The sequence below is a fragment of the Meles meles genome, chromosome 3, assembly GCF_922984935.1.
Source record: "Meles meles chromosome 3, mMelMel3.1 paternal haplotype, whole genome shotgun sequence".
Classification (NCBI taxonomy): Eukaryota; Metazoa; Chordata; class Mammalia; order Carnivora; family Mustelidae; genus Meles; species Meles meles.
The window spans coordinates 172,741,103-172,762,604 of record NC_060068.1 but is presented as its reverse complement, the minus strand read 5'-3'; the positions used below and the strand labels follow the sequence as shown (position 1 = coordinate 172,762,604).

At 48.0% G+C, this 21,502-nt stretch overlaps 1 protein-coding gene across 3 annotated transcripts in view; it reads left to right on the top strand.

Moving 5' to 3' along the window:
• The window catches only part of TRIO (trio Rho guanine nucleotide exchange factor), a 225,404-nt gene that overhangs the window by 128,617 nt on the left and 75,285 nt on the right, over positions 1–21,502 (top strand). For all 3 annotated transcript variants that reach the window (XM_046000363.1, XM_046000364.1, XM_046000365.1), the window contains 6 exons: positions 431–542; positions 2,527–2,717; positions 4,690–4,791; positions 7,841–7,983; positions 8,550–8,649; positions 19,422–19,665. In XM_046000363.1, the coding sequence (XP_045856319.1) occupies positions 431–542; positions 2,527–2,717; positions 4,690–4,791; positions 7,841–7,983; positions 8,550–8,649; positions 19,422–19,665 (892 nt within the window). The remainder of the gene's footprint in view (positions 1–430; positions 543–2,526; positions 2,718–4,689; positions 4,792–7,840; positions 7,984–8,549; positions 8,650–19,421; positions 19,666–21,502) is intronic.

The window sequence follows — 21,502 nt, the reverse complement described above, 5'->3', positions numbered from 1 at the left end:
GTGACCCGGGAGGTCCGGGCTGCGGGCGGTGTTAACAACACAGAAGCGTTCACGATCACACAGGGGTGGTCGGTGCACTCTGCCATGACCTTCAGAGAAAACCGGTAGCTGATTATGCTTTGCTGTGCTAATTATTTATTTTTATTTTTATTATTTTTGAGGCTCGGTAGTTAATGTGTACACTGATTTTGTCTTAAACTGGGACCGCATCTGGTTTCCTCTGATCTGAAGAAGCATCCTGAGTTGAGCCAGATAGATCCTTCCATCCATAAAGAGGCAGTGATTCATTTTCTGTGAGACTGTGTGCCCAGCTGACCGTGGTCTGTTGTTCTCTTGAAACTCATGGATCCTTCATGGACTTTTTTTCTGCAAAGATCTTGTTGGCAAAGCTTTTGGCCTTTGGCTGGTTCATGGTGTTGGTCTCTTACAGGAGCTACTCACTTGCTGTGAGGAAGGAAAAGGGGAGATAAAAGATGGCCTTGAGGTGATGCTCAGTGTGCCAAAGCGAGCCAACGACGCCATGCACCTCAGCATGCTGGAAGGTACGAGGCTCTGCGCGTCCCCTGACAAGCAGCTGCACACGTCCTGCTGACAGTGTGTATGAGGGGCTCTCGATGCCCTGAAACTCTTGGCTTTGTACCTCTGTGTTCTGTTAGGAGTTAAGAGTTTAGATGTGAATACCCTTTTTTTTTAAGATTTATTTGTTAGAGCGCGAGTGTGCAGGCACAAGGCAGGGGAGGGGTGAAGAGTGGGGGAAGAGAGAGAATCCTCCAGCTGATTCCCCGCCAAGTATGGAGCCCCACGTGGGGCTCAGTCTTACAGCCCTGAGGTCATGACCTGAGCTGAAATCAAGAGTCAGATGCTTAACTGACTGCACCACCCAGGCGCCCCAAGGACCTTCTTTTTTTTTTTTAAAAGATCTGGTTTCGGTGCTTCCCCTTAGTTTCACGAAGTGCTTCAGCCTCATTAAGAGCACGCCCTTGACATCATCTGGAGAACAGGCTGTCCACTCTCCCGGACCCCGGTAGCACCGTGTGTCACTTGTTTTAAGCAATCAGGTGTCCACAGTAGATGGATGGATGGAAGGACGGCAAGAGCAGCCCCCTGTGATTATAAAATCCTTTAAAAGCCTTGCTGTTTCCGTGTATCTCTATCCACTGTATCACTTGCAAGAGCCTCGAACATGGGGGCATGGGACACGGCGGTGTGTGCTGTGTGAAGAGCGAGCAGAGAAACAAAATGAAACACCTTGCAAGTGAACTTTCCATGATGCTTGTGTTTAAAAAGGCCTTTTCTGTGTTATAGAGCTTTAGTCGTATTATCAGGTACACAGTTACGTACAAGAAGTAATCCTTCCCCAAGTGCTTTTTCTAGCCTGTGTCTCATCAGTAGTGTCGAGCAGTGTAGCTGCCCAGTACATACTGGGGCAGAGGTGCTGCTGTTTGCGCAGAGACGCAGGAGTCAGAGGCCAGGTGGGGCGGCTTTTCCTGCCTCTGAAGTCACACCCTGAGCTGGTGTGGCAGCCCTTTTTGGCACCATCGAGGACTCAGGCTCTGTTCTCTGTACTTTCTCTCCACTGCTTAAATGTCGTTTGCTTGGGAAGGTTTAGGACATGTCAAGCCCATGGGAACGTTCCATCCAACAGAAAGAAAGTGGGGAAAGAGGGCGGGGAGGAAGCAGCCGCTGGAAGGGCAGAAACGAGGAGTTGTACGCAAGACTGCCCCACACGGCCTGAGCTTGGGTGCGTGCTGTCCCAGCGCCACGGGGGCAGAAGTGCAGGGCCTGTCTGAGCAACCACAAAGGACGCTTCTTTCTGGAGAAGGAGGAGAGAGCCGTCGTCGAGGGAGAACTAGCAGGCCCTGCCCCGGATATCCAGCCACTTCCTGCAGCCTGGTCGCTGGAAGTCCAGGCAGTGGGCCACTTCCGGGAAGAGTTGAGCAGAGTGAAAGCCACTCCGTGGCCGGAGTGTGACTGATTCACAGGAAGAATTTTGCAAAGACGGGAGAACTGACCGAGAAAGGCCAGACCAGAGCCCTGTGGAAAGGCTGGGACTGCAGGGGAATGTCCAGGAGGGTGTCTGGGCTGAAGAGGCAGAGGATCAGGTCGCAGCCTGGGAGTAGGCCGTGGCCTGGGGGAAGGTCCGTGGACCATTCTGGGCCAGGGGAGGAGGAGGTGTGTGAGATGGAATGAGTGAAGGCCGAGAAGTAAGGGGTTTATTCAAATCTCCGATGGCGTGAATGCCACCCGCAGGAGACAGAGTTGAAGGAATAAAGCCATGAGGAAGCACTGGCTTTTTTTTCTTCTTCTTCCTTTTCAAGCAAGGGAAAATATACGCAAAGTCGTGTTTTAGGAAGAATTACCCTTCGTCAGTGCAGGCAAACTGGAATGGGGGCCCAGAAAGGGAACTCTAATCTGTGAAGCAATTGTCGGGCATTGAACAGATGTTTAAATCGTCCCAGTGCTGTCCTGTGCATCATTTTTAATTTTCTTTCAAATTGATTGTGCCTCCTTGTCTTTGTGTTGCAGGGTTTGATGAAAATATTGAGTCTCAGGGAGAACTCATCCTGCAGGAATCCTTCCAAGTGTGGGACCCAAAAACCTTAATTCGAAAGGGTCGAGAACGGCATCTCTTCCTTTTTGAAATGTCCTTAGTATTTAGTAAAGAAGTGAAAGATTCCAGTGGCAGAAGCAAGTACCTTTATAAAAGCAAACTGTTTGTAAGTATCAACATTCAGAATTGTTAATTTAAAGGTAATGCACTTGCAAATCTTCTTGTAGGCAGGAAAAAAAAAAAGCACCATTGCTTTCCATTTAACCCCCCAAACTGCCCTAAAATGTGGAACTTTAGAATTGTTAGGTTTTCATCTTCCACAGTGAACATCTCTGACGATCTGGAGTCACTAGGGGGAGCTCACGGGTTTTAGCTTCGCTAGACGGAGGAAACCTGCTTTTTCTAAATTCCATAGACTCTGAGGATGTGAAAACACTTTTTAAGTGAATTTAGATTTACCTCTTATGTGCCCAAACCAGCTTTACAAATAAATTGATCGTATGAGTCTACGATTAAGTTCTCATATCATTCCAGTTAATTTTCCTTTCACCGATGTTGGAAGATACGTTAAGCAGCCTTTCTGGGTAGCTGGCTATAGGCTCTTAATAATCTGGGGTGAATTTTTCTTTCAATAAAGGTAAATGTGTGGAAAATAAATAAGCAAATTTAGGGTTCTTTACACTAACAAAATATGGTTATTAGAGAAAACATACGTATGCAAAAATAGTTCTAAAGGTCCACTATCCCATCCGTGCAGAGAGCACTCCCCACCCTTGAGTGCTGGGTGCATACTATGTTGCATTTGAATTCTTTTTTAACTGGTGACTGTACTTTCTGCCAAAAGAAGATAGCTGATGCCTTTTTTCCAACAAATAACAAGTCTCTGTGTAAAACCACATGCTGACTCTCTGCAGAGCCTCAAGCAGGTGTCCTCCTCGGGGTCCGCTGTGTTTCCCTCGTCGGAGTACCTTGGGCTGTCATCACAGAACCGCTGGGCAGGGTCAGGCAGGGGGAGGATTGGGCAACACTAATGAAAAATCACCGTCTGAGAAAGAATAGGAAATGTATAGAATTTGGTTTCTTCTTTACACAAGACATGACAGATCACTTATAAATATTGGTAGATATTTGGAATTTGGACAGCATCTACATTATGTATTTTTATGGTATCCATATATTAATCAAGTTCCCAAAGTAATAAAATACTACCAATGTAGAAATCATCTTTAATAATAATTTGGAATTTGCAAGTTTAAACTAATGGTTTTCATACCATTTTCTTTGGCTTATATCCTGTCTGAGATTGTCTTTTGGCTCACAGCCCACCTTACATCATTTTAGATCATATTGTAACTGGAAAGAAGTGCAGCATTGCTGGCTAGTAATTTCACTAGCTGGCTTTAATCTGTCCTCAGAGACCAAGCTAGTCTGTTTTAGAAGCTGATACATCTTCATTTAATTTATCTTTCAAAAGTTAAGGTTCCCTCAGAGGCCACCATTATGAATCACTTCCTTTGCTGGAGGGGGGAAACACATGAGGTGAACTTGACTGTGGAGGAGGGACTGAAGATGTTGACCTTCACCTCTGCTCTTCCACGTGCTCCCATCACAACTGCACATGTCACAGAGAGAAATTTTGTCTCTTAGCCCTTAAAATTATTGACGAAATACTAAAAGTTAATGCTCTTGATGAACAAATCGGGAAATAACTGTGAAGACAATATGTGCCTTCTGCGAAGCTACTCCACTCATGCCGAAAACGCATGATGCAGTTCCTTTGCAACTCAGACCAATTTGGTTTGTTGTTTATGAGTTGAAAATGGCCAACTCTTTGATTTTCCAGTAAGAGGATTTTTAGATATTTTGGTTTCCTTCCTCTGGGTTTGCTGGTTGACCCTCATCAGGATCTGCAGTAGATGCGCACAGGGGAAGTAGAAGGGATGCAACCAATCATGGCGGCCTGAGAACAAAATTTTCTCATCTTAACTGCAGGAAGATCGGAGGATTACCCGTCAGCGTAAAAAACGACGTTGTTATAACCTGGCATGACCACAGCCAAAAACCATTTTCTTGGTCTTTGTTCTGTATCCTGCTGGAATCTTACAGTCATCTAATTATATAATTACTTTTTAATCCAGACCTCAGAGTTGGGTGTCACGGAACACGTTGAAGGAGATCCTTGCAAATTTGCACTGTGGGTGGGGAGGACGCCAACCTCAGATAATAAAATTGTCCTGAAGGTATGTTCATTTGAAGCTTGGGAATGTCCTCTGGGACAAGTTTATTGTTGTTTTTTTTTTTCTTGTTGAAATATATTGGTGTTCATATGCTTTTATTTGCTCTTTTTGTGTTCTCTCGGGATTGGTGATTATCACAAAAAGAATAATAGAATAAATTCTGTTTGGTACGCTAGTGATAAAATGCCTTAAGGTAAACTTTCGCTCTTCTACGATAAAGGTCAGATGGAGAGAAATCTCTTTAAACTTCTCCCATTCTTTCTGTCTGAAAAAGAATTAGTCGATTCCATCAGGGGTGCAGGAAGTTGAGGGTACGGGAAGAAGGACATGTGGATCAACAACTCTCACCGCACACTTCGTCCAGTTTCCAAAGGCAAATAGGCACCTGATGAGCTTGTGAAGGCCTTGGGCCGTTCCAGGGCTGAATGTGCTGAGAGTCTTCATGGGGTCCCAGGCTCTTTGGCTTTCTGGTTAAGGGGCAGAGAAAAAAGGGAGATAATGATCAGTTACAAGGGTTGATAATATTATGATTCAAAGTGTTCAGAAACACTAAGGGTGCTTTTGGGGGGTATATATTGGAATAGGGGAGGAATATATGTTTGAATATTTGACTTGAACTCTGCCTCCATTGTACCAGCCTCTCCAAGGAAAGACGCAGGGCGCTCAGGTGTCTTGTGTACTCCCTCCTGTGTTTGAGAAAATACAGAAGCAACTGTCTTTTTTAGCTGTCTGGGAAGGCCATAAGTGATTTTGGGATGTTTTGTGGAAGATGTTGCTGAAGATTTGTATAATATTGGGAGATGAGCCAAAAGCTTAATGGGACTCTGGTGTATGAAACTGCATGCCAGGGATTCTGTCTCATACATTCCTTTTAATCTCTCACCAGTATTTCCCGCAACTATGAATTTCTCATCGGTACCTTGCTCTTAAAGAATTTGTACTTTAATAGAAGCCATTGTGTTTCTAAGATCTTTATTCCCATGGAAATGATGGATTGTTTTGCAATGAATATGAGATTACCAACCCAGTGTGTTCTTGTTAGTATTGGCATAAAGCCCTATAGAATAGAAATTGCACTGATAGCTAAATATTAGATAACGGAACTTTCCTAAGCCATAAAATTTTAAAGTATACTCAAAACCATAAAACTTCCAACTCATAGTAAGTGTTTATCCAGATTAGCTACAGTGACAGATGTCAGTGCTTGGGATGGACGTGGCGGTGGCAGAGATGGAGGTGGTCGCGGTGGAGGTGGCGGGGGAGGTGTTGAGGTGGAGATGATGGCGGAGGCGGTGGCGGCGGGGGGAGACGGTGGTGCCGCTGGAGCTGACGGCGGCGGCGGAGGAGTTACTGACAGAAACGCCAGCGATACGGATGGCCCAGTCGTTAGAAAACAGAGCCGTGGCCTTTTTTTCTTGTCCTCTGGAAGGCAGCACCTGATTTCCAAATCCTTCCATAAACAGATGGAGACTACTAGGGGTCCAAAACAAACTATTCCCATCTCTTAGACAAGTGGGACCTTTTATTTAGTATTTAGCTGGCTTACCTTTCTCTTGTTTTTCGGAAAAATTGGCACGTGTTTCCTTTAATTTCTTGAAGGTCAGGAGAATTCCTCTCCGTAAATGTAATGATCACTTCACCCTATTAAATCATGAGAATTTCATTTCTTTGTGAACCATATTTAACAGTTTCCCTCCGTTGTCCCTAAACCCTGCCAAATGTTCTTTCTCAGATTCTTCTCTCCGTTTAACCTGAATGCTTGCATCAGGCATTTCAGGGCCAGTAGATCTGCAGTTTTCAGAGTTTTGCACCGAGAGACACCTCTGTTCCGTGCACAGACTCCCCTAGTCCCTGATCCTCCTGCCTCTGGCCCCAGAAGAACTTGGGTTACTGCTTCCCAGTCTCAGATGTGGGAATGGAGGCCAGAGGCTGCATTTATCCTTTATTTATTAGTTCCCTGTTCCTAGCTCTAAGTGACTTTAAAGACACAGCCTCCAGTTAAAACATTTTACATAGGGGAAAGATAGTCCCAACTCTAATTTCCTTTCCCAACTGGGCCTTGACTTTCTGTTTTGGAAGACAAGGTGCGCTACGAGAAAATGCTCCCTCCCAGTCAGGATCTCAGCTGCAATCCCTCTGACGACTGTTTCAGTCATTTACAGGGAATTGTGCTTATGTCATAATAGGAGATTGATGTGTTCCACAAGGAAATTAAAAACTGTTACTAAGCCCCAGAACATGCGAAAAGAAGGAAAAGAAAATAAGAAAGAAACCTTCTTTGAGGCCAAGAGAAAGGGAAAAAATCTGGAAGGAGTACTGCCCTATGTGTTCATTCTGCAAATGCTTATTGAATATCGACCATGTGTCATTTTCAGATAATAGTTCTGGAAAGTTGTAATGGTGTTGCCATCTGTGACTGGCAGTAGGTTAACTGGTTTACGCTACTGGTGTGACCAGGGGTAGGTGACGGCAGAGCTTGGGAGGCCGGGCTCTGACGTCCACATGGATGCCATCTGTCTCTAGCCTGAGCACTCCGGCTGCTTCCCATGCTAGCCGTGTGACCGTGGGCCCATTTCCGACCCGAGGATAAGGGGGGGCCCGACTCCACAGAGTGCTGGGGCTGCAAGCATGGGTGCAGGCAGGGCTGGTCCGGAAACAGAGTGCAGGGGACGAGGCAGAGGGACTTGGGCACCAACGCGGGTGGCTGGGAACCCCCGACCTTTGGTCTTTACCTAAATTGCTTCAGGGACACTTGGACTTGGGATTGTTTGTGGTTTTATTTACCCAGAGCTGCTTACAAGGTTTGCAGGCTGGGGAATGATTGATTCTTACAATATTCGGAGATCTAGAGTAACATACGTGCTGTAAGATTAAAAATGGCTTTGACTGAAAATACTCAAAATGGCAAAGTAGACATGGGATGTGGTTGCTGTTCTGCTGGAAAGTTATTTTGAAAATGGGGAGCAAGGAATGCGGGTGACCTGAGCACGATTAGTGTGGGTTCTGCAAAGGACCGCTTCCGTATCCTGACTGACTCTCACACCTCGTTCAGGCTTCCAGTATAGAAAATAAGCAGGACTGGATAAAGCACATCCGTGAAGTAATTCAGGAAAGGACAATTCACCTGAAAGGAGCCCTGAAGGAGCCCATTCACATCCCCAAGACGGCGCCAGCCGCGAGGCAGAAGGGGAGAAGGTTAGTGCTGGGGACTCGGGGTAGGTGTGTTTAGTTGGTAGGGAGGGAACAGGGCAGTGTTAACTTACTGTTTTTCCAAGATCATCTTTCTTGAATATTTTGAGGAATTTTTTTAATACAGTTTATGTATAACCTCATTCTTAGCAATGAAATTGCTTTGTCAAGACAAGAACCTTCTTCAGCTTAAAGTAAAGGAAGGGCTCTGTGCACATCCCTTTCTGTTGCCCTTTCCACAGCAAGTGTGACTCTGGATGCGTATCTGGGTCATGCGTGGGACTGGGACAAGCTACATCCTATCTTAGGTGTTCATGTTTCTCGTTTCTGTGATGGAAATTACCACAACTGTCTTACCATTGTGCACATTACACGGAGGACACATGTTGGACACACAGCCCGGCGTGCAGCCAAGGTGGCCTCCTGTCACTATTCACGCAATACTGGTGCAGTCCCACAGATGGCTCTGTGCCTCTTTGAACATCTCTGTCTCTCCCGTGGCTGATAGCTGCCCTCCACCAGTCTTGAGAAATCAGCAGTGTCAGGAATGAAAACTTTGTTTTCTTCTTCAGGGATGGAGAGGATCTGGATAGCCAGGGCGATGGGAGCAGCCAGCCGGACACAATTTCCATCGCCTCACGGACGTCTCAGAACACGCTGGACAGTGATAAGGTAAGCTGCAACCAACACTTCTTTGGCGGGTGGGTGATGTAGTCTTGGATCTGCTAGGAAGCAGCCTGTTTCTATCTATAAATGACAGTTTGGCACCAACATTTCCAAGCAGTCGCTATGTGCTGAGTAGTGCTGGGAGTAGGAGCAGACACAAAAACTCGGGGGTGTCGGGGGTAAAGTCTGAGGATTCAGGAAAAATCGCCTGACCTTCCCAGATGCGGCCCAGAGCCCGGATGAGAAGCTGCTGTGAATCAGTAGGGGCGCCGGCATCCTGGTGGGCCCCGCGGTTCCTCCTGGGAACACAGGTGCAGCAGGTGCAGGAAAGGCACCCCGGAAGGAGCCCGCGCCTGTGCCCACGGCTGGGCAGCCAATCCGGTCATCAAAACATCCATGTAGCTCTCCCTTCTCCAGGAGGGGTGTAGAGCACCTCATGATCTGTCCCGACCGAATCCCAAAACCAACAAAATAAATCAGCAGGAGAATTCGGAATCCAGGCTGACATGAGGCACAGCTAACCAGGGTCCGCCATAAAAGCCAGCTGGGGGACATTCATGTCAGCTACATAAGTCTTCTGTTCCCACTGAGATGAGCACATGTTCTGTTTCTAAACTGCTAGACCAAATTCTCAAAAAGGTTATTTGGTAGTGAATAGTGATTTTATTGAGTGTGCCCCCGGTTCAGAATTCCTGCATTGCCCACTATGTGATGCAGGCTGCTCTTTCTACATTCGTCCCGATGAGGGGGCGTGGGGGACACGCGGGAGTCTGTTCTTGGCCTGGTGTTTGCACAGCGCATTTGTAGCAGGAAGTGTCCTGACATCACAGTCCTTTGGAAGCGACTGCTGACTTCGGTGAGGGTCCAGTCTCAGACTGTTTCCAAGGGCAGGTCCTGGAGGCCCAGATGGGGGCGCTTTCCTCACCCAGTTTTGCAGGGAATTCCCGGTGTGTAATGCAGGGTCCAGGAGAGAAGGAAGTGGGCTTAAAAGTATTGCTTTCCTACAGTGATTTCTCTTTTAAGATCCTTCTGGTTTGAGTCATTTGTTTTTTTCTATTCAGTTTTTTGAGTTCATCAAGCTATAAGTCCTAGGAAGTAGAATGGTTGGAGTAATAGGATGGAGAAGAAAAAGTGTCTCATTTTACTTTGTTCAGAGCCCAGTGGCAAATATGTCTTGCCAGTGGTAGAAATGAGGAAGGAGAAGAAGGACACGTCAGGCATCTGGGGTGTAATAGCAATGTTTCCTGCGGCCACCCACCTTCAGACCCCTCACAGACTCGCCGTGGTGGGCATCACCAACCACCGACTGACCCGTCAGGTCCCAAGTTCATGTTCTTCCCAAATACACTCTCATAGAACTTACTCTAGAATTTCTTACTCTCATAGAATTTATTCTAGAAATGAGTTTTAAAATTTACTTTGTAGAAATAAGGAATTTGAATGAAATTGCCAAAGAGATAAATAAAAGTAAAACATTTTGCTTTTCTACGGGGATGTTAGGCTTTTTAAAGAACTGTCTATTGAGTCTTCTACGTGTAGAGGTAATTCACCATTTTCTGCTTCCCTCATGTGGTGCCTTCTCTCCAAACGTCACTGTGGAGCTCAGAACTCCCTGATGACTGCTTCTGCAGCGAACAGCCGTTACCCTCCAACCTGAGCTGTACAGAGGCTCTCCCACCAGGCAGCTCCTGGCCTGGCGCTCTTGTGACTCCTAGCCACCTGGAAGAGTAATGACACCCCAGAACTCCTCTTTTACGTGGACCTGGCATGTATTTCCTTAAATACCCCTCCCTGAGATCGTAGGTCCTTGGTAGGTTCAAAAGTACCAAACAGGGATGAGCTGTCTTCCTAAGACCATAGACCTGCAGCGAGTTGCCTTCTTCAGTTCTTGGGTCTGTATTTGGGCTGAGAATAAAAAGCATGTGAGATTTCATGATGGTAACTCAAAATCTGGAGTTTGGAGAGGATGTTCCCATTTGGCCTGATGAGAAAGAAGGGAAGAGTTTGCTGCCGCGCGAATGCCAGGATTTGTGTGTTCTCGGCTTCCGGAGGGCTTTCTTATTGTTGTCTCCCCGCTTATACTTCTAGTAGGTATTTCAGGGTCAGGAGATGAGTCAGGAAAATACATTTGGAAGATTAGGAAACTGCATCCTTTTTCGAGTCAGCTTTAGAATGCACTGTTGGACTGAACTTGGCTTAGCCAGAAAACCCCCTCCAGTCCGATGGCAGTAAGTTTTCTTGTCTCAGGGTTCTTTCCACCCTGCATATTTTAGGTTTAAGCAGCCTCTGATGACACAGGCAGATAGACCTAGCGAGGGAAATTACTTAACCATATTCTGCCTGTTGGGCTTAATTTATGATGCCTGTTGTGAGTTAGTTGTTATCGTGGACTTCAGTTACATTTCAGAAACTGGGTGGGGGGATGTTTTCGACTCGGCCTCTTGGAGCGATCGGAAAGAAAAGTTAACGTGCCCAGGGCTGTAGTAATGCTCTATGAGGCGCGCAGGATGTTTCTGGAAGAGTCTGTTGAGGAGGGACTCCTGGAGAAACCCTCTTTCCAGGGAGCACTGTTCGCAGAGCCGGGTACAAACAGGTACAAACCACACCCCCCGTGAGCACAGTTCTTTCTTTGAAAACATCAGTTTTGAAATACGCCACCCCCTTGTTCCGGGAGTGAGTTTAGCAGCGATTCTTGTCCGTGTTCATAGTACTTACGCTGATAAAATGATCTTACAAAAATATAATTCGGAGTCCAAAGAAATCAAATGGTTGCCAGATTCTTATCTCATTTGTCCTGAGCTTGTCTCCCTGAGGTAGGGAGGAGAATGCTGAGCCAGCCTTCAGGACACTGAGGAGATGAAGGAGGTCGGATGACCCTCACAGGGCCACCCAGCAGCGGAAAGCTAACGCCAAAAACAAAATGTGGATTTAATTACCAGCCAGAGTCCAGACCTTACTATTCGCATTAGCGCTGGCTGTGGAGCTAAATATTTTAATGTATTAAAGAAGCATTTTTAGCCGTTTTCTCTTCTATTTGCCTTATTAGTCTGTGGTTTATTTTATATAACAAAAACTTATAAAGGAAATAGGAAATACGGGAATCAGATACAGGCTACTCTAGAACAAAGCATCTTGAGGTCAAGATGAATCACCGAAGCAAGATGAGGGGGCCTGTGGACAAGCTGACCCAAGCCCTCGGGGCCAGGGTGAGCTTTCTTTGACATCGAAGGTAATGCAGTTCTGATTTTTAATGAATGAGAAATTCATTTGAGACTGACACTTGGCACGAACTGCCTTAAGCTTACAATGTGAATCTATGAATCCACATATTTAGAATAAATGATTTCATTTACTCTTAATGAAGGCGCTGTAGCACTGTGTTGGGGATAGGAGGTTTTATGCAGTTTAAAAAGTCAACCAACTTCCTCTATGAAGTGACATCCTAACGATAGGAACTTGGCCGGATTTATGTAAATTGCAGTGTGCATTTTAAAATGGGGCCAAATTCACATTTTCGAGAAAGGAAACTTGCACTGAGGCTATTTAGGAAATGCCTTCCCGCTCCCTTCCAGCCCACCTCCCTGGCATACCGGGCATAGAGTGGCCCTGCCAGGAGCCACATGAACCCTGGTTCTGAGCTCCCGCAGCTTTGGCTCCGAGGGAGGAGCTCAAGCTGCTGGCCTTGTCAGAGCTCTGAGTCTCCCAGGACCTCATGTCGGTGTGTCCCTGTGTGGGCATGACAGCAAGTGCTTTAATTCGCAAGCCTTTCTCCAGGGCAGTTTTAGTCTCCCCAGACAGAGTACCCCGGCCGCTGCTCGCAGTGTGACAGCAGGTGGTTAGGAACGAGGAAGTGCTCGCCAGCCAGACCCCTGGGCTCCGCTCCTCAGCAGCCCTGGGCAGTTAGCTCACCTGTCTGTGCCTCAGTGTCCTCATCTGTAACTGGGGACAGTACTTCACGAATCACCTCACGGGGCTGTGCGCACTGAAAAGGTGTGACGTGCTGAGAACAGGGCCGAGCACGTACTGAGCACTTAATGAATCCCCGCTTACCGCTATGTCTTTGTCGAAAGTGCTGCCTTCTCCCTCTTTCCTGGACTGTTGCTCTTCATTCCTGGCAGTTGCAGATGGCCATCTGGGTCAGCCTCTCTGTCCTGGTATTTGCCCGCTCCGGACGGCAGTGGATTTGGAGCTGTGCTGATTAGGAGCTAGAGGCGCCCTAAGAATAAACTGCTCAGTGTTAGTGCGGGACGTAAGCACTGGGCGGGGGGCTTAACTGTGAAATGCCCCATACTGAATGGGCAGTCACTGAAGAAGAGGGGGGATTCTTGCTAAAAACCTCTTCCCCCCCCACCCCCCGCTCATCTTTAACCCCATGGAATGAGCCGTACTGTGGCTGCACACGTGTAAAATGACTGCACGCTCTTCACGGATGTCCGTGCATCACCCACTGTGGGCCAGCCCAGGACAGGTGCTCCAGGACAGGAAGGACCCGGGAGACGAGGCCCCCGCCCCCGCCAGCAGTCTGGGGGATGGAGCGCACCTGGTGTTTGTGTCTTCCTTTTGCTAATCTTTGTTTTCTATTTTCCTAAGTGGCTGTGGTTTTTTGTAACCTTTGACAAGTTTTTTAAGTGCTTTCATGAAACCACAAAGTGGAATGTAGTCTTTGATAATTTTAGTTAATCAGAAAAACAAAATTGCCCACGCTAAAGTAGAAAGACTCAGTTCTTTTTCTTTTCCTTTTTTTTTCCCCAATGCGGGGCCTGAACTCACGACCCTGAGATCAAGACCCTGAGCCGAGATCAAGAGTCAGACACTTAACCAAATGAGCCACCCGGGCGCCCCAGAAAGCCTCAGTTCTTAAAAAAAAAAAAGCAGAATTTTTCTTTTTTAAATACAAAGCTTGGGTAGAAATGTAACAACTGTTTATTAAAATAGTGGTGCACTGGGGCACCTGGGTGGCTCAGTGGGTTAAGCCTCTGCCTTCAGCTCGGGTCGTGATCTCAGGGTCCTGGGATCGAGCCCCGTATCGGGCTCTCTGCTTGGCAGGGAGCCTGCTTCCTCCCCTCTCTGGCTGCTGCTCTGCCTACTTGTAATCTCTCTCTCTCTCTCTCAATCTGTAAAAAAGAAAAAAAAAAATTAAAAAAAAAATAGTGGTGCACTGAAAAGTGATTTTTAATGTAAATTTTACAGTCCTGATTGAAGGTGATGACATAGTTTTGATTTGGACTTGAGCCCAGAGGTTTCTTCTGGTTGTTCTTCCTTCTGGTGAGAAGCCCAGTCACCTGGCTAACTGGCTGTCATTTCTTAGCTCTTCCCATTCGTGTCCCTCCATCAAAGACAAAGAGTCATTCCACATTAACTTTTTTGGATGAAGGATGGTCTTGCTCACTCAGGAAACTCAGAAAACGGGTTTCTTTGGGTGAAAGTGTCTTATGTAGCTTCGGGGTTTCCAGAACCAGATGGCTCAAGGTAACAGTGGTCCGCTGTCTGCTTTCCAGCTCTTGTGCCTTTTTCTGTGTGAACCAACTAAACTTCTCGTTCATTGGCCACCTTCCCTCCGTGCCTGTTTCTTCAGCAGGTGTTGGCCTCTCTCGTTCTAGTATGTGAGCAAGGGGAAATGGGTTGCTGGTGCAGGTCAGGGTCTGTGAAGCCTTGAAGCCTGATATATAATCACTGTCCTATCTCCACTTGGCCTGACTTTTTTAAAGTTGCCTTTTTAGTTGTGGCTTTTAAAGTTTGCCTTTTTAGTTGTGGCTTTTAAATTGGGGTTTTTTAACATCTCATTTTCCATTCCACCTCATGTATATCACACCGTCAAGGAGGCCTTGGTTCTAAGAATTATTTTTGCGTCAGAAAACCCAGTGTGTGATCAGTAAAGAGTGAAGAATTAACATCCCTGAATACCACACTCAGTATTTCTTTTCTGGATAAAATGTTAGGTATGGTAAGCTACCGTTTTGGGAAGAAAAAGAAAAATTCACAGATTTCTTTTGCGTGTGTGTGTGGTAAAAGCCATATAAAATTAATAACCATCTGTTGAGTTCTCACAGATTTCTTTCTATACCCTCGACGTGTGTGAGCCCATGACAGTGGTCCTCTCTAGAACGCTCCCGCAGATCTTGGTGGAGGCTTCGCCTGTGGACTTGGCATTGGGGTTGGGGTGAGTGGGGGCTCTGCTGCCCAGGCTTAGTGAAGTTGCACAGTGGGAAACTTAGGTGGGTGAGAGCCTGGGGCAGGATGCACTTTCTCGGGGAACTCTGGCTGCCGGTCGTGGCCTCTCTCGGAACCGTTGCCAGTAATGGCGCTGTACTCCCTAATCCCCTTGAACCAAGCGACTGGTCTTTGGTCCGCTCGGTGTGAAACCTCCACAAAACCACAAGCCTCTTTTGTGAGGTTTCTGAATGACTGAACCGTGCTGGGCTGTAGGAGGGACTGTTCACAGAGTTGATACACTTTGTTCTTTTGGGGGGAAATGGCTTTTATGAGACCACAATGCCGCTTTCCTTTTGAATTGCTCTCACAAAATTGGCCAGACACCCACCTGCAGCTGACTTCGGTTCTCGAAGTAGAATCATTTGCTGCAGGGGCTGCATCGTCCCCTGTGGCCATTGTGACGAGCCTGCTGTCCCTCCAGCCGAACCTGCCCCAGAGCTCACCTGGGAGCACCATCCTTCAAAGCACGTGTTTGCTTTGGTCTCTCCAGAACTTTGTGTACTTGTAACGCCAAACTGCCTCATTGTGCACCAGAGAGTGTTGCCTTGAGGAGCAGTGGGCTTCTTAGAAGTCCCCAGCCATGGGGACTAAAACAGTTGAGTCACTGCTCTTAACTGGGTTCAGGTAAAGCAACAATATAACATGCTTTCTCCAGAAAACATAAAAAGTAAAATTCTGTTCTGTGTGGTAATTGTTGAAGATTCAACATGCCAGCGACCAGAGATGAGTGTTCCATTCTTTCATTCTTTTGGGTGAGCGTCCACAGCTTGGTCACATTCAGTCTTTCTGGAGAGAATTCAGGCAGAGGGACCCTGATTGGAGTCTGCTGATTGTGTGTCTGGGTCGTCGAAGTCCTCGGCAAGGGACAGGAGGTGGTCTGGTCCTGCAGGAGGCATTTCATGGCTAGTTTCCATGGTCTGTGCACTAAGGCCAGTCATGGCCATGGTTTTTAGGCACCACAGTTATTTTTTAAAGGAGAAAAGCAGAAAGATTGGAGGGAAGGAGGGCACTGTCTTCTCCTGTGAATTTCGCAAGAGTTAATGTGAGTCATGGAAGCTGAGATTTTTGTCAGTTGGGATCCTAAACTACATGCATGTGGTCAGGAGCCCTGACCGAAGTCCGTAAAACACACAGAAGTGAACAAGGTCCTGTGAAAACGTTCTCAGGGTGTGCTTAGAAGGGAGAAGTGAGTTTTAAACTGTATCAGTGGAATGGTAACTCAGCATAGTAATGAAATCGGGTCCCTGGCGGGGAAAATAGCATTGAAAACAGGTACAGTCTCAGTCACCCTTCATTCTCCGAACTTTTTCTACCTAGGAATTTAATTCCTAAAAGGCAGTGATGATTTGCATTGCTTCCTCAAAATAGTTATTTTAAGTCTTTTATTTAAAAAAAAAATTTTTTTTAAGTTAGCAAACTGGTTTTAAAGGCAGTTTTTGTAGTGAGTTTAAAATACTCAGATGTGAACCTTGAGATAAAAATCCTCAGGACTTCTGTGCCCCAGAAAGCATCCTTTTAGTCCTCCCTTAAAAATCTGTGGAGGAGTTTCTCACGGTAAAGCCAAGCAGATAGGTTGTTTTTTAATGATAATTTTAGCACTATTTGAAAACAGATTCTTGCAGGAGATTCTGTTAGTAAGTTCTCCGAAGTCTCGGAAAAAGAATTTTAACTCAGTATGGGATTCTTTGTCAGAACAGGCTTGATTTTTATTATGCTCTGTCAAGTCCACAGATGTTTCCAATAGTTTCTGATTACTCTGTGAGGGGCTAAGGAATCAGGGCCAGAAATAAAGTCGAGCTTAACGTTCCTTCTTGGGCAGCCCCTTTTCTCCTTCCCACCCTTCCCCCCACCCGCAGAATGCACCACGTGGCTTTGAGCCGTCTGAAAAATTAATAAAACGCTCAAGAATGAAGCCAGCACAGGGCTGGTGATGAGATAATGTGTCTTGAAGTTGTGCTTCCCAGGGCGGGGGGTGGAGAAACCTCCAGGCGGCGTGATGGGCGGGGGGGCGTGGGGTTCCAGGCAGGGGGTGACACGCTCGCACGGGCAGGTCACTGGTGGCCGTGGGAGAGCTCCAGCAGGCCTAAAGGGGGCCGTAGGAAGTGTGGACCCTGCCGGGCCTCAGTACGCCGGACTCCGTGCTGGGGCTCCTTCCCTGGTCACGCCTCCCCTAGGGCAGCAAACATTCCTCCTTTTTGTTACAGGGATTAAGCACTTCCATAATGTGGGGTTTCACAGGGAAAATTCTCCAGCCTGGGCCTCTACCTTTAACTTTTTAACATTAGCATCTTTGATGGCTCACGGAGATCGTGTAAGATTTAGCATGGGTTTCCCACTGGGGAATGTGTACCGTTTCGGAGGGGATTAAACATCCGTGAGAAATTGCCTTTGTGGCCAGCAAAGACAGTCCATCTGTTGATACGTGTGCTTTGTTATGGAGGAGTTCTATTGTGTTCTGCGTTCTGTGGTTGTCTTGTGGACATGTGTTTCTTATTGTAAATATCTAAACTTTCTCTCAAAAGAGAGGCCATTAGAACTGGAGAATAATGAACAGCTTAGGGTATGACGGGGGCCCAGGGGGCCGTGAGCCTGTGCAGGAGGCACGGATTCCCAGGTCTCTGCAAGTGACGGGGAGCGGCGAGGCCTCTGGAATGAGGCTGCTCCCCAGTGGGAGGCCCGGCCGGTCCTTCTACCCACTGGCCACAGCCCAGGCCACTGGCTCTCCTGGCCTGTGTGTTCTCCGTGCTGCCGCCCTGCAGGGGGACAGAAGGCTGGGCATGTGGCACGCTGACCACAAGCAGAGCTAGCTCCCGAAGTCACGTTTTATTTCAGAATTGTGACACAATTTATTTAAAAACTGAGCGACGAGGTGGGTGCAGGAGCAGCTTCCCAGGGGGCTTTGCTGGGCGGGCAGAACTTAAAGCAGACCCAGAGGGAACGTGGGGGCTCCGAGCAGCCAGGATCTCATGCACGCAGTGCAGGCAGGACTCACCCCAGGGAAGACAGGCTCCAGGCTGTGAATCCCACGAGGAGAAGCTGGCAAGCACGCCTGGCAGGGCGGGCTGGGACCTGGCTCTGGGAGCTTTGGACCCCACACTCAGCAGTTTGGATCTGAGGGTCCTTGAAGGGGAGGCTTAGCATTTCAAAAAGGCAACTGCCTGCAGTGCTCACGTGGCGTGGAAAGTGACCTGGAGTGTGTAAGGAGGCCACCACAAAATCCACGTAACGTGTGGTGTGGCTGGGCAGAGGAAGGAAGTAACCTGAGAGACGGCCTTAGGTCTATTTGATAGTATTTGGAGCACAAGAGTTTTTAACTTGGGTAACTTAATTGTGGTACCATTAGCCACCATCGGAAGACAGACAAACTGGGGAGGTGGGTGATGTCCTGGACTGTTTTGGAGGGACACGTCCAAAACGATGAGGGGAACAGTGTCTAGCTGTTATCTGGGGTGTCTGCTTGGGGAGTCCTTGGCATAGTGGCTATGGGGCCACATCGGGCCACAGTGAGCAGGCAGCAGAGCTGGAACCACGGAGGCTGCCTGGGTTGAAGAGCCAGAGGGGACAGTCCAGAGAGGGGGAGCGGGTTCACAACACTCTCGTGTAGGAGATGGTAATGAGCGTGTGTGTGTATGAGCTGTCCCCACGTGTGAACGGTCCGAGGGCAGACTTAGAGGGCCCGGGCCACGGTAAGCAAGTGGCCATGAGAAGGCCACACACCTCTTTTATAAGCAGAAATCATGGCGTGGATGTATCTTGCTGGAGTTCATGGATATGCTTCAGAGGGCCTAAGTGTTGGTAGTTTGAATGGACAGAAAATGGGAGTGAGCTTAGTGAGAACAGAGAAGGAGGGAAAGGAGCTTCAGGCCAGAACACATGTATTGTATGGGAAAGAAGCCAGTGCCCAGAGTGTGTGGGCTGGCCTGCTGAAGCACAGTGTGGGCAGGGGTTCTGGAAAGGCCTGGGGATGGGAGCACCCACTAAGAGGCATCCCGGAGGGCTTCGGAGAGAGAACAAGGGGTGCTCTGCCCATATGTAGGGATCTCGTGGCCTCTCCGGTCTCCCTGCTGTGCAACAGCTCTATGTTGGACCCACGTGGTGCCACGAGCCCCCACACTGACAGCGCAGGCTGCTGCGGCGCCAAGTCGGAAGGGAAATTTCGGATAAAACTATCATGTTAGCGCCCTGTGGTGCAGTGATCCCCCAGTGGCCTTGAAACAGGTTTTACAAGGTTGCCCTAGGTTTGAAAGATGATGATTATAGCACATTTTGAGCAGGGAGATAATAATGTCTCAGGCCCAAAATGATACGGACACTCATCTGAAAAATTGTATCAGATTCTGACCGTGAAACCCTCAAAAATCATAACCATGTATTAAAACACAAGGAAGTCAATAGCTGCCCACGTAATTCTGAAGGTAAGTGAAGGGGCAGCGAAACTGGAGAGCCCTGACTCAGGCTGGGGGCAAGTTACTGCCCCAACCCCAAGATGTTGCTGGCCCAGGTCAGCCTCCCCCACCGCAGGGGCAGTGACCGGGGCTCGCTGACGTGTGTCTCTCCCTGCCCAGCTCTCCGGCGGCTGCGAGCTGACCGTGGTGATCCACGACTTCACTGCCTGCAACAGCACGGAGCTGACCATCCGCCGTGGCCAGACCGTGGAGGTTTTGGAGCGGCCCCATGACAAGCCTGACTGGTGTCTGGTGCGGACCACCGACCGGTCCCCTGCTGCAGAGGGCCTGGTTCCCTGCGGCTCTCTGTGCATCGCCCACTCGAGAAGTAGCATGGAAATGGAGGGCATCTTCAACCACAAAGGTAGGAATCCTGAGGCACGGCTGGCTCATGCCCGCTGGAAATGACCCTGGTGCTCCTGTCCCTGTTTCCTTACAGCCTTGTCCCTCGTGACTCAGGCCGTTATCACTGTGGCTCTGGGCCTTTCTAATCCATCAAGAGCTGGAGTGGAAACGAGGATTTCATGTGATGATCAGAAATGATTGCGTCGTTTCCCAAAATGGTATCTGTTTGGAGAACGAGAAGGGGGCTCTTCTCTTTCGGCCAGTGTTGTTCATAAATTGAGAACACAGAGCAGGTACCCTTCTCCTCCAGGGGATGAAAGCAGGTAGGGGAGGTGGGATCACATTCAGCTTCTCCGGGTTTTCAGACTGCAGAGTCTTTTGTTTTGTTAGCGTTAAATCCCAGGAATTCAAGCTCGAAGGCCCTGAGTTTAGTCACACCTCCTTTCTCCCTTGTAGAGTATCTCAGAACTCGCCAAAGTGCCAGGGCTCCCCATGCGGCATCGGGACAGAGCTGGCCCCCAGGGAGAGGGTGGCGAGTCGGGCAGGGCTCAGGAGGACGGCTGCGGCTGTGCTGTGGTTCTGATGGCAGGGGCGTCCGAAAGAAGCACTTTTCCCCTGAAATGATGGGCCATTTGAACCAAACAGCATTTGGCATTCCTTGGTGATTCTTTTATTGAAAGGTAATGATGGTGAGACTGCTTTATTGTGTGTGTCTAGATGGGTCAGTCAGGGGCTCCTGGCGGGCGTACGAGGGCGTCTTTGTCCACAGTGTCCAGTGTGGCAGTCACCGGACAGGTGTAGGCACACAGCATCGTTCAGAGGCGGTGGGTCTGAGCTGAGATGCTTCGCAGGGGGAGGACATGCACTAGATTTCAAGAGCTGCGGTGAAAGAGACCGTGCACAACTATTTTAGAGCCGTGATCGGCTGAGGTGACAATGTATCGTGTAGAGTTAAATAAAATGTCTTGTTCGAGTTAATGTCTTAATTTCCTCTTTCCTTTTACTTTTGAAAACTGGCTACTAGAAGGTTTTAAATGGCGCATGCAGGTTGCTGTACGTTTCTGTTAGTGCTGGTTTCCCCTCAGGGAAAAGCAAACTTGAGACTTTAAGCCCTCTTGAGAAACATTGGTCATTTACAGCTTCTAGAAAAGTTCAGAGTGTGTAGTTTATCTGCCTCAAACCATATTATGTCACAGTCTCCATCCGTCTGTAACGCTGGCAGATGGCAGACTGTTCCAGATCTGGGACTGTGCAGTTTGTTTCCCTAAGAGAAGATCACTCTAGCTGGCCATACTCCAGTTCTTTTCTGTTAATTTTGGAATATTCTGGTCACTCCCTCCATCTGTCATCTGTGCTCTCCTTGCGTTCTTCATGACCCGTCTTGGGGCCCGTCCTCTGGCTGCCAGGTGCATTGAGCTCATTGCATTGAGGCTGTAGAGGATACGGTTACTGATTAGCTCACCTCATTCATTATGGGCACAACCCTGGTCCAGATCCCTTAGGGCCTAGATGTGACCTGAATGTCACCCCAGTAAGCAACCAGAAGAATTCAGCTATCATTTCTCCCGGGATCCAAACAGAAAGAGAATTTTCCAATTTTGGCCAAAAGCTGAGGTGTGGGCTTTTGTTCCTGGCAAAGCTGTGAGTTTAGAGCAGCATTGGGCCCCCACCTCCCCCCTGCCTGCCCCCACCCCCATGACCCTTCAGCCCCAGTAGGGGTCTGTGCTGGGCCAGCCCATCGTCACAGTACTTCCAAAGTTGCATAATGTATTTAAGTCCTTGAGTTGGAATTGAAAATAAAGAACAACTTTTCTCCTTGAGTTTCTCACACAGAGGAGCCCTGGTGAGTTTAAGCA